Source organism: Lotus japonicus, chromosome 4 (genome assembly GCF_012489685.1).
Source record: "Lotus japonicus ecotype B-129 chromosome 4, LjGifu_v1.2".
NCBI lineage: Eukaryota > Viridiplantae > Streptophyta > Magnoliopsida > Fabales > Fabaceae > Lotus > Lotus japonicus.
Window position 1 is genome coordinate 76,573,991 of NC_080044.1, and position 12,883 is coordinate 76,586,873.

The 12,883-nt window shown below is 38.0% G+C and overlaps 3 protein-coding genes across 4 annotated transcripts; all 3 read right to left on the minus strand.

Moving 5' to 3' along the window:
* Positions 1–603: 603 nt before the first annotated feature.
* Positions 604–2,881, minus strand: LOC130714334 (uncharacterized). The gene is made up of 3 exons (XM_057564233.1): positions 2,600–2,881; positions 1,655–2,517; positions 604–1,549 (listed from the first exon to the last, which is right to left on the minus strand). The coding sequence occupies exons 1-3, from the start codon at positions 2,877–2,879 to the stop codon at positions 1,364–1,366; spliced, it is 1,329 nt and encodes a 442-aa protein (XP_057420216.1). The 5' UTR covers positions 2,880–2,881; the 3' UTR covers positions 604–1,363.
* Positions 2,882–2,917: 36 nt separating this feature from the next.
* On the minus strand, positions 2,918–6,333 carry LOC130713382 (protein FAR1-RELATED SEQUENCE 5-like). Its single transcript, XM_057563154.1, has 4 exons — positions 6,271–6,333; positions 6,061–6,146; positions 4,262–4,394; positions 2,918–4,178 (listed from the first exon to the last, which is right to left on the minus strand). Exons 1-4 carry the CDS (start codon positions 6,331–6,333, stop codon positions 2,955–2,957), a joined length of 1,506 nt encoding a protein of 501 aa, XP_057419137.1. The 3' UTR covers positions 2,918–2,954.
* On the minus strand, positions 6,093–10,711 carry LOC130712789 (integrin-linked protein kinase 1-like). Of its 2 annotated transcripts, none has more exons than XM_057562602.1 (12): positions 10,025–10,711; positions 9,848–9,922; positions 9,604–9,708; positions 9,009–9,094; positions 8,659–8,779; positions 8,394–8,473; positions 8,233–8,295; positions 7,998–8,122; positions 7,672–7,757; positions 6,822–6,946; positions 6,610–6,741; positions 6,093–6,483 (listed from the first exon to the last, which is right to left on the minus strand). In XM_057562602.1, the coding sequence occupies exons 1-12, from the start codon at positions 10,451–10,453 to the stop codon at positions 6,477–6,479; spliced, it is 1,434 nt and encodes a 477-aa protein (XP_057418585.1). In that variant the 5' UTR covers positions 10,454–10,711; the 3' UTR covers positions 6,093–6,476. The 2 variants fall into 2 exon arrangements, with proteins under 2 accessions (XP_057418585.1, XP_057418586.1); XM_057562603.1 differs by having other exon boundaries at positions 9,848–9,943; positions 10,025–10,601.
* Between the last annotated feature and the right edge of the window lie 2,172 nt (positions 10,712–12,883).

The following is a 12,883-nucleotide window of genomic DNA, read 5'->3' on the forward strand; positions in this document are numbered from 1 at the left end:
TTAGGACTTTTTATGTTATGTTATGACTCTTGCCTCGTTTTATTTACATGTGTTATATTTTTAGTCTTAATATTATGACTCTTATAATGAAAAAAAACAGAAACAACGACAACATATAAATAATTCAAAGCATGTAGTAATCCATGACAATAAGTTAAACGGTTACACAACCAAATTAAACATAAGCAACACCGAAAACAAAATTATTCCCCTGTGATATCGATGAAGTCATGGGGTCCTCAATCTTTTGGGAATACCTTCACTAGGTTGGGCAATGTTATATTAAGATAACAAACAGTTCCTCTAGGTGCAAACACAGCAACCTGCAAGTGAAATGTATACTTTAATTAAACCATGCTTAACTGTCCAAAAAATGAAGCAAGTTTCATGTTTAGGTTTCAGACCTTTTGGAGAACGAGAACAGATCCAACAGTTATGTCATTCGCAAATTCACTATGAGTAAAGGCCTTGCGATGGATGCTAGCATCAACAACACCCGTGGGGTCCTAAATTTTTGAAATCGTTTGAGAAGTAAATAAGAACGGTTAGTCAAGGGGGACCAAAAACAAGGCCTTACAAAAGCAAGGACAAGACATACCTTGAGGGTAACTTTCGCATCTCCAAACCCATTGGGAGTGCAAGATTTGATAACAGCAACAACATTCTCCACCCTCTCAACGTTCGCTGTCAGAGAGCCCAGCGGAGTGGCTATTCCCCACTCTTGCAGGGCTGATAGCCAAGCATGTGAGTTGAAATCATGATCGGTTTCGGTTGATCCATGATCTAGCACACGCCTCACGATTTCCTGGGTCAGAATGAGTGGTGTGTTAGGGGTGGATCTACGGGCATACATGGCAGCCTGGATGGCGCCAGCCGGGCCAGGAATGAGAGGACGAGAGCTGCCAGAGTTGTTGCTTTGACCTTTGCAATGGCGGAGGAATGGATTTGGGTCTTGTTCCATTGTGTAGAATGAGGAGTAAGAAGAAGAGGCAAGACACAATAGACAGGAAGATGAGGAATGAAGAGTAAGAAGAAGAGGCAAGACACAACATATATTTATAGCTCAGGAGTGCGGTCAAAACATTTAAGGTGTACTGGTGGATGGTAGAAGAGTGATTGAGGCTGGTGGTTGAGAGTAATGTAAGGGTTGGTGGTGGAGGGTAATGAAAATGAAAATGACAAGAGTACATCAAATTAACATTACCAAAAGTACATCAAATTAACATTACCAAAAGTACACGCATGAACCTGTCAATCTACGATGATGTCTAGATTTTCATCATTAACAACAACCTGTGATAAGGGCTACATTCTACCAAATTACAGAGAGTTTACAAATTAATATTACACAATACAAGAACATTCAATCTGTGGTGATGTCCACATAGTCCGCATGACCACTAAAAGCACCAAGCCAAGCTTGGAATTGTGCATCATACATGCCTAAACGTGGACCATATAGGTTGCGCCAGTATTTGGAGGCAAGATCAGCGTGCCAATCCCACTGGGGAGCAATAGTCGGCATAGGATGTCCAGGAGTTAATTGGAGCTGCATTTTAGAGAATAACCATAAAATTAGATAACTTCCACATACAAAAATTAATCGACAAGCTAGTAGGCAACTAAAATATTAGTGTATTTGGTCAAAATATACCTGTACCCAATGATTTATCACATGTCCAATAGCTATAACAGTATGCTCATCTCGTGGGCCGGCTCCTATCAGTGGAAAGTATGTGTTACAACCCATAAAGGATAAGGATACGAGAACCAATTGGTACTTTGTGGCAACAAGGTATCCCATCTCTAGCAGTTGAAACCATTTGTCAGGGGTGGCCGGGTCACCAATAGGAAGAGTGAGACGATCATGTAAGCCATAAACAACATCTGTGCCCCACATCCTATTATACATTAACACATTGGTCTCAAGTTCTTGTATCAATGAAGCCCTAACACAAGGCCAACCGTCCTGACCGGCGGAATGCCCCAGTAATTCAGCAATGGATCTATAGCCACAGTTACCATCATCCTCAACATCTGTAATTGTGTCAATATATGGATGGAGAAAGGCTGGAAAGTTACACATGAAATGGCTTGTATCAGACTTCTTCACACGCTTCTTCCTCTTTGCTGGTTGTGAAGACTTCTTTTCCTCTTTAATCTTCTTGTCAGTAAGTTCAAACGCTGAAGGATCACGAGTCAAGGATCCTATTGCTCGACCCTTGGGTTGTTTGCTCTCCTTCAACTTAGGAGTGCGGTTGGACTTTATCCGAAGCTCAGGAGTACATAGTGTACTCCTTTCAGGACAATATATCGCCTGAAGCTTCCTCCTTACCATACTCTGCCCTCCAGTATCCAAAGAATGGAAATAACGTGTCAGTGCCTCAACTTCTGGGTGCATCTCTCCATGGTTTAGTCCGCAAATATCTGAGCTGCCAGTATCTACAACAGGTACATGCTCCCAACTTAGGCTCTTCCAGAATGGATGAATGGCCTCGTACGGAATCCTCTCATAATCTGCAAGTTCACAGACATGTTAAATTGAATCACAAATATAAATAATTGGAAGTAGTTGACAAGAGAGTGGTTGACCGGTAACCTGCAAGTTGACAACCGCAAGGTAGTCCATGAGTCTCTCTCAATAAGCAATCCCATCTGCCGCCGCAGACTCGCATTCTTGTCAGTTCAGCATCAATGAGTTTCAGGCATTTGATTGACACAAATCCCCTAATATTTGTGTAGAAAGGGGTCTTGAAAAGGTGATCAATTTTATTCATACTGCGCTCAAACGATGCTACTATCTCAGTGTGACGATTGGTGGTCAAACTATGCGACGCATCCCATGATGTGGCCAGGTCACCCTTACTGTTCCGCAACATCAACTTCAAGCTGGTATGTGCACCTTCAACCCTGCAAACCAACAACGCACATGTAAGAATTAATACTGTAATAATCTATGAAATGAAATACATATAACAAGTCATAACATAATTTTTGTACCTGTTACTTGTTGTTGTTCCAAAATGCATCACATGATTTGTCCATGCCTTGGCAAATTTCTGCTTGTGGACCAACCATGTAGTAGAACAATAAGTGGCAAATTTCAACTTGTGTTTATGCTTGCACATGTTAAACAATTCAATCCAATGAGCTTCAAATTCTGGAACTGTTGGAGCATCTACCAATTCGGCCCACTTGTCCATAACCTCTTGAGCAAAATCATCCGTGCCAACATACTCTTTGCACTTTGCCAAAACACACTTGTTGATGTGCCACAAGCATAGTAAATGGGCGGTGGTGGGAAAGCTTTGTGAAGCAACACTCAATAAGGCAAGATCTCTGTCCGTCACAATCACTCTAGGCAACCTGGATTGGTCAGAAATCAGAGACTTCATACACTCCAATGCCCAAATGTAGTCATCTGTGGTCTCACTGCCAATGTAACAGAATGCTATTGAGTATGTTTTATCCGTGGAGGTCAGACCAACAATCTCGAGCAAGGGTAGTTTGTATTTGCTGGTCTTGTATGTGCAATCCATGATCACTACATATGGGAATGTGTTGAAAAGTTTGACGGCATTCGGATGAGCCCAAAATATATCTCTAATCACTTCCGATCCGGGTTCATTTCGTTCGAAGTGAACATACTTCTCACCGTCCAACTTCTTCAGCAAGTATTGTATCTCTGTCAGTGACCCACGAACGGATTGTCTGAACCGCTTGCAAACACCATAAATTTGTTGGATGGTAGTCAAGTTTGAAGGATCTTTTTCCTTCAAGGACGCCAAAATCTTTCTAGGTGGAACCCAAGTCTTAGCCTGATTTATCACGTCCTCCTTCGCCTCACTATTCAGTCGACCAGCGTAATTGTGGCCAAGTAGTGACTCAGCTGCGAGATGGATGTGTCTAACGTCCATCACCTTCAACCACCAACCTTTATCATCTTTCGTACGTCGTCCTTTTAGCCTAAAAGGACAACCTGTCTTTTGTGTTGACGTTCCTTCAACAAGATCCGGTTCTCTGTAGGGAATATACGCACCATGCTTCTCACACCCCATAATGACATATTCTTTTCTTCCCTTCGCACCACTATCAGACTTTGTTGTCACCAAAACAAAATTATTTGTCATAGAAATGTCGCGAACCCATTTCATAAGATCATCTTTCAAAGGGAAACGCTGTTTCAGGATAAACAAGGCATAATGCATAAAACAAGGCATAAACAAAGCATAAAGTATGCAAAAATTTGTGCAATGAGTACCTGATCAGTATGATACAAATGAGAGACATCTATAGATATAATCGGAGGTTCAGCTAGTGATGGCTGCTCCTCTGGATTATCATTTTCCAATCCAGCAGCATGTATCAATTGTGATTCACCAAAAAAAAGGACTCTGTCATCCCTGGAACAAAAACGGTAAATCAATAACCGACCCTATAACGGTAAATAAAATTCCGGTACTATAACGAAATATCATAATCCGATACATTAACGGAAATTCATTTACCGATTCAGTTCACGATACAGCAGCCTAAATTACCAACTTAACTAACTAAACTAACTACTTAAACTAACAACTAACTACTTAAACTAACTATAAATAAAGTACCAAAGCTAACAACACTTACCAGAAGTTAAAAGCTTTCCCTTGGTGGTGGTGGTGTTGGTGGTGGTGGTGGTGGAAATGTGGAGATGGTGGTGGTGGTGGGAAGGTGAAATGTGAGGGAGGAGTGGAGTAATGGTAGAATAAGGTAGTTTGGGCGAGTTATGGGGGGCTGGTGGGGGGTTGTTGGAGGGAGGAGTAATGGTGGAGGGGTTGGTGGATGGGGGAGTAATGGTGAAAAGGTGATCAAACTGCCAGATTACCAATCGGTAAATGATATACCGATATCAATATACGAATCGGTTAATGATTAACCGATATTGTTCTTCGTGTTCTGGGTAATGGGATAAAGGTGTTCATACTGAGGAACAATAACGGAAAATGATTTACCGATTGGTATTTTGACATCGGCAAATCATTTACCGATGGGTAATTTTGGAATAAAAAAAAGGCTGGGGCGCGTAGCCTAAGGGGTGGGGCGCCAAACCCAAATCCCGTGTATTGCTAACGGGTATAAATTATTTTTTTTTATTTACAGCAAGGTCAGATTTTGAAGCACGAAGCATTTTCTTGGATATTTTTATCTCTGAAATGGTATTTTATCCCTCTAATTTTGTTTCTCCTTTAGATCCTGCAATTGAGTTGCCTAAATGAAATCCTGCAAACTAGATGTTCAGTAGTACAACCACATTTGGGTAAAGAAGCCAATAATCAAAACAAACGTCCAGAGCATAGAAACCAACACTGAGTCGCGATGCAGAAAATGGAACCGATCTGACCAGACCAAACATGATCGAGTTGGGTTGAATCAAATTTTCATTTTTTTTGTCCTGAAACCTAACCGAAAAACTCATTCATGATCGGATTGGTTCAGCTAATAATAATAAAAGCGAAAACTCCTAGGAATTACTCCCTCCGTTCCAAAACTATTGTAGTTTTAGCTTTTTTGTTTTGTTCCAAAACCATTATTGTTTTACATATCCAAAGCACTTTATCTCATTCTCTTCCATTCATGCCCTCATTTAATAGTGTATCTCCCAAGTACCACCTCTTATTTTGACCAATCACAATTCTCACCAATTAGTTGACCAATGATTTTTATTCTCTCTCTTTCTTATAACTCATATTAAATAAGGGTGTTTCAGTCAAATTATAACACCAATTAATGAACTCTTAAACTTTGTGAAAAAACTAAAACTACAATAGTTTTGGAACGGAGGGAGTATAAAGAAAGGTTAAAGATGGAAAAAATATGTAAAGAGAAAAGAAAAAAATGGCATTTAGATCTAAAATAACCAGCAAATTCAGAAAACAACAAGTAGACACAGAAATCTCAGCACTTAATCAATCAGCAAAATGGCTTTTAGATCTGAAAAAAATAACCAACTAAATATTCTACTTGTCCTTCTGCAGTTCTGCTTAACAAAAAAGAAAAGAAAACAAGGATTTGGGCAACCGATGAGAGTGCAAGTCTACAAGTTCAACACCTGGTGTCAAATGATGTCCCATATATATCTTATCATTATTCTTATTAGCATTCGCCTGCATAATGTCACAAATAGTACACATTTCCAACTTGCAGCACATGGTGGTCAATTAGTAAGTATAGAAAACACATTGTCCATCAGAAAATTTCTTAGAAAAGATGTTCTTGACCAAATTTTACAGAGAGGAGCTGTTCCAGGCCCTCTAGCAGACAGAGAACAAAAGTGAAACTGTAGAAATTCATTTTCATGCTTAATTTTGAGCTCAAGTTGGTTTTGAGGATGGCTATTAACAGTACACCAACATGATGCTCACAAGTTGGTTTTGAGTATGTAACTCTGATCTGCATCTCTTCCTTTCTATGATGGTGAGTCCTTTGTTATTTATTTATTTCCTGCACATATTCCCACCTCACAAAGTTTAGAAGTATTTCAAGGTATACTTGAAAACTCTACCACTTTGAATTCCTCCAAAGAAATTAAAGTTTTGCTCAAGGACATAATCAGTCTAGGAAACATACCAAGGAAGTTTAAAAGTATCTTTCCACCACCCTTGCTTTGAGCAATTTGCAACAATTTTGTCCAATCGTACAATGACCTGCGAAAATGTTGGCCTGACAACAGGTTCTGGATCCCAACATTCCTCAATCAACCTGCATACACCATGATAGTTAGACAGCTTTTAAATAAAGTGAAGCTTGAAGGCTGAATTTTTAATTTAAATTTGACTAACTCTTTCAAATCTGGAGGATAACTTTTTGTTTTGATCTTGAATTGCGGTCTTTTCCTTTCTAAGCACATCAGTTTTACAGCCTCCTCCGCAGGCCTGGGATGGAAGGGCTGTGTACCCTCTATCATCTGGGGTTCATAAAAGAAATTTTAAAAATTGTTGAATTCCAATTTATAGACAACTAATACATGAAAACCAGATTGATAAATTCAAAAATCAAAATGCTCTCAAAACTAAATCACTGTCTCAAGAATAGTAAATACATTTAGAAAAGCTACTAACTTTTTACTTTGAAACAAGCAAGTGCATCAATAACATTAACAAACTACAATTTTATGAACTTAGTCCCAACTAATAAGATCACTAAATAGAACTATCAGCAAAATAACACATAAAACATGTCATGAACAATAAGGACAACAATGATCGAACTCTAGACTACTTGGTCATAGAAACTCTGATACCATGTTATAAATCAACTATACCAAAAGCTAAGTTGTTGGATGAAGGCACATGAATGGTTTTATATGTACGTCTAACAAAACATACGAAAAAAACGTAAAGACAACATTGTCATCAAACTTCCCCTCCTGTCCCCCAGCACTTGCGCCCGGCCTATTGCCCTTCTGAGTTAACTCATGACCTTGGTTCTAATACCACCAGTAGATCGAGTGTTTACCACTAGCATAAAAATCTGTAGCTGGTTGCTAGGGCAATTTTTTTTCTACTTAAGTGCATTAGCCTAAGCATCACGGTTTCACATGTGCCTTCTGACGGCAAGGCAAGATACTAGCCCAAACCCATAAAAACAAGAATCTCATGAAGAAAAACTATCTTGAAAAAAAGTAGTTACCTCATACACAATAAGACCAAAAGAATACGCATCCACACTTCTATCAAACACATCATCTTTGTAAATCTCTGGTGCCACGTACAAGCCTGGAATTTATAGAGCCAAATCACTAATTAATAAAAATTGTCATCTCCAATCCTAATGTGTACACTCGATCAATTCTTGAAAAGGAAATTCATATTGCATTCAAAAATCTTGTATGTTTAACACGTTATAATTAAATTAAACCATAAAGCATGGCATTGTTTTTCTGAAGAATAAAAACCTAATCAATTTCGAAGGAGATGAAATCCAAGTTAAAAAATTGGATATGCTAAAAAACTTACTCGAAAGGAGATCCGTGTTATCCTCAGGGTTTGCCAGCTTTGCTTCATCAGGTGAGATTAGCGATAATGTCACATTGCCAAATCCAGCTATCTTCAATTGCCCTCCACTATCCAGCAAAATATTTCTGGCACCTTACCGAAATTTCATATATTAAAGAAACAGCAATCCCAATGAGAAAAATCTCATTCAAAATACACACATAAGTATACACCAAATTGTATTAAGTGGTCTTACTTTGGCTTTAAATCACAGTGGATAATTGGTTCGGGTTTGCACTCATGAAGATAGTTCATGCCCCTGTTAAGAACAAATTATCAAGTTATCTTATATAAACAACCTTGAAGACGTTTTCACAAAGATTTCATAAAATATAGTTCCTTAAAATGGTTACTTGCCTAGCAACATCAAGAGCAAACCGTAGAACTTTTGATGGGGACAAACGCCCTTTCTTTTGAAGATAGCCTGCTAGGTCACCCTGTAAAATCAACATCAATATGAGCAATGATGTATTTGTAAATAGGGGTTTACTATGCTACTTCCACTAAAGTTTCTCTTATCGCTAAGATTTACCATCTCTAATGCTCCACCTAGTCTGTACCCTAAAAAAAAAAAACAAATCCCCCTTTGCAATGCTATGAGAGGGACAGATGGAAAGGTTACCTTAGCATGGTACTCTCGAACAATCATCATAGGTATATTCTGAGTGACAGCTCCAACAAACTGGACCACATTAGGATGCCGTACCCTTTCTAATAATGTGAGCTCATGTTTGAAAGCATTTCTGAGTGAATTATAGAAAAAATTCAGTGCCGAGGTTCAGTAATAAATTACAGAAATAAGCAGCAATTTAAACCACACTTAACCAAAAATCAAAGTGAAAAATAGTGCGTGATTATGCAGTCAGACAAAAACTTAGCCAAGTAGCATCAAAGAATCCAGTTGACAGTCAAGAAGCATATCATGCAGACACTCAAACAAACAAGCTTCATTGCTTAGGAGTATATACGTACATTCTCTCAGGATCTGAATAATGGTCCTTGTCAAGTATCTTCACTGCAACCTTTGTGCCATTCCACTTAGCTACTTGATACACTCCCTACAAAGAGATTGATCAAACAAGAGTGAAGAACTACAAGCAACCAATTTTAATATATGTGCCATTATGTAACTAAATAGTGTCAGATGCTTGTAGATCCATAAACTCCCTTCCAACACTTATCAGCAACTTTTCCTAATACACATAACATCAACACATGAGGCACCAACTATAAACAAAAATCAAAGATTGAAAAAAATGAATGATCCACATCCACATGGTTGCTAAAGAGAACCCAGTGCACATAGCTCATTGAGAAGAATATGGCAAGGTAAAAATTCAATGGACCCTGGAAACCATCATATCCCAATTCCCAAGTTACTACACATATTACATTACTAAAGCAAAATGTTACAGCCCACCACCTCAATTGAAAAACTTGAAAACAAAACTGCCCCAAGAGTCACAATAGTTATATCAGTTGCAAGCATCAATAAACATTTCTAAAAACAGAAACCGTGTCCTAGTCGAACCCAAGTTGTAAAATATACCAAAAAAGAAAAACACACCTTTGAAATACCATCACTCTTCCGAACCTGCAGCTCCAAAGGATTGAGTTCATATTCCGGAACTTCGCGAGGATTCGCAACAGTCATTGGAGTCTTCCTGGTTTTCTAACCACATCAAAGATACATATTAATCAAAAACTCCCTCAATTCAATTCAACACATATTAATACACATTCACAGTTAGCTACATATACATATTCATGAATTCATCAACACATAAAACATGCAGAGAATGATAAATTACCGGCACTTTCGCTCCGCGAGCCTTCAACATATAATAAACCTCTGTATTTCCATAGTATTTTGCATCAGCCGCTGCCTGCAAATCAAGAATCACGAGCTGAATTGTAAACAGAATTTCCAATTATAGCAATATTATAACCATACAATACATGATGAGAATTGAGAAGGATGAAATTACCGTACTGCCCCAACGATCACGAGCGTCGATGTTAGCCTTACGGCTGAGAAGAAGCGCGGCGACTTCAACGTGGCCCTCACATGCGGCGATGTGAAGCGCGGTGCGACCGTCGAGGTCAATGCTGTTAACATCGATGCCTTCGTTGAGCAAGTCCTCGACTCCCCTAACATCTCCACGGCAAGCCATGAAGAGTAACTGCATGGTGGAGTCGAGATTCTCCGGCACGGTGAGTTCAGCGTCGTCGTCATCGACGGGGCTGCGGCGGATCGGGTCGAGGGAGGATTGGCGGCCGAAGCTGAAGCGGAGATTGTTCCGGCGCGGATCGAGGGAGGCTTGCCGCGTGAACTGGCGGCTGAGGGTTTTCCGGAGGGAACCCGACGAGAACTGCCGCGAGATGCCGCGCTTTAACTGCGCGGCAATGCTCTCCATCCTCTCTCTCTCTAGATCGCGATTGGGAAATTGAAGAGAGAGAGAGGGGATTTTACATGCTGCATCAAAGAGAAAGAGAAGAAAATGAATTGAATTTTTTGTGTTTTGTGATAATCTGTGAGGGAAAATGGAAAGAAAAATAGTGGGAATTATTTGTTTTTTGTTTAATTAGGATATTTTTTAGTTGGATCCCGATGAATTCCACACATTTGCGGGAAAAAAGCCGTTAAAATCTCTTTTGTTTCGTATTGTTTTCTTTTTTGGTCTCGAATTGTGATGGCTTCTGAGTTTTGTTTTGCCGCTATGGGACAACTGTGGTTAGGTGGGGTGTCATGAATTAATAAGGACGTTTATTTCTTGACTTTGACTCAATTAGTTAGGTCACTCTTACTGTCTATGGGTACGGGGCTATGGGCCCACTTATTTATTTATGAAAATCATTTTAGGGGTTGTTTAAATGAGTTATTTATCGATTATCCAATCACATTGAAGATAAGTGAGTTGAAATTTATATATTTTATTTATTAATTAATTTCTAACTCACTTATCTCTAATGTGATTGGATTATGAGTTATTTAACTCAAACTTTGTTATGAGTCATTAAGACAACCCCTCATTTTAGACATTCGCATAGTGCAGACATTCATTCTGAGAAAATAAGAAAGAAGGTATAAGTATTTCATGTAATATATAATAGAAGAAAGAGATAAAGAGAAAAAATAAATTTATATTGAATGTATCCACTGTTTATATGTCTGGAAATCATTATTGGGGGGAGATAAGTTATAGAGAACTAATAATGTAAATAATGTGGGTTTCGTTTTCTGAAAGAAGTCTCAAATAGATTAAATAGGAGGTGATATAGAAGCTAATACATCACAAGTTATACTAAGGGAACAACATGTGTGGCGGAACCTCTTCAATCCATATGGACGGTGGGAAAGAAGAGGCACGCTTAGCAAGGTAGTCTCTGCATCACTATTGCTAGAACGACGAACAAATAAAACTGAAACATAATCAAACTGACAACATAAAAAACGGTAATCGGAAGACAATCGGTTTTAAAGGACACCGATTGAAAAGTCAAGCTCTATAGCCAACACCAATGCCCACCTAAGTCTTACAACTTCTGTGAGAGTAGGGGACAACACCTAACCCAACACCGACGTTGTTGAAAACAAGTGGTTAAGAATTTAAATTTGAATTCTTCTAAATGAATAAATTCATTAACTATTGCTTAATGCATTGATTGTGAAATAAGTGCGACTACTCTTATCGATTATAGTTAAGAAGATATTTTGATTCACATAACTTCCCCTTAATATGATGGTGGTAGTAGGGACTCTGGCAACTTGCTATAAAAATTTAACACAAGCGTACACTTATACACTTATTGCTATCAAAATTAAAGGCAGTAGTATGGGTTGTTACTTTGAAATCAAGCAACTGTTTATAGGGATCCAACAAGTGCGATTAAAGAAAAATCTTACAAGTTGACCACAACTAGTTATTTATAGTAAGTAATTATAAAACACGGACAACTTGACTTAAATTATTTATAAAACTGATTGCACATAATAAATAGCAATACACCCTCGCTTATGATAGCTAGCTTTTGAATGCTAAATAATTGCATTTTTCCTTACACCATTTCTCACGTTACATGAAGGGTCCACACATTTTGATATTTTCTTTAAAATTCATAATTGGATATTTGGATTAAAAAATACTATCACATATGTAGTATATATAAAATTTCACAATAATCAAAAGTTATATAATAACATGTCACTGGGAGGTATTAAAACTAACATGTAATGGTCTCTAGCTATCCTTATACCATTTTACATGATAGGGATGGTTATTTCATTTTTGTTGACACACATAGCTAGCTACTGTCATTTTTTTAGAATAGTCACATAAATTAATGTATTTTTTTTTCTGTGGTTCAAACACATGGATGAACTTTTCAGCTTTAAAATATTTTATCTTATGATCTCTCCGATAATTAAAGATCTACATGAATAAACACCACTAAAGTGGTGCTGTAAAGTGGTGCTGTCAAATATAACAGGGATCGGATAAGATTTATTTTTGTCCTTATTAGGGGATGGTGTCTATCCATACCTTTAAACAACTTGTAATAAAGAAGTAAAAAATGATTAATTATTATGACAAAAATCGCCCAAACAAAGCAATGCACTGTATGGATTGTTCATATTTTTTTTTTATAGTTAGCCATGGCCATAAACTCATTTGGAATATTGCGGCATGTCTCTTAACATGTGATATTTTTCGAAGCTATTTAATTTGGTTATCACTAGTGAGTAGTGATGGATGTGGAGGTAAAATGCATATGTAAAATTTTAGTACTGAAATATTAGTCTTAAAAGTTTTAATATCAATTATAATTAATTGTCCTATGCAAGT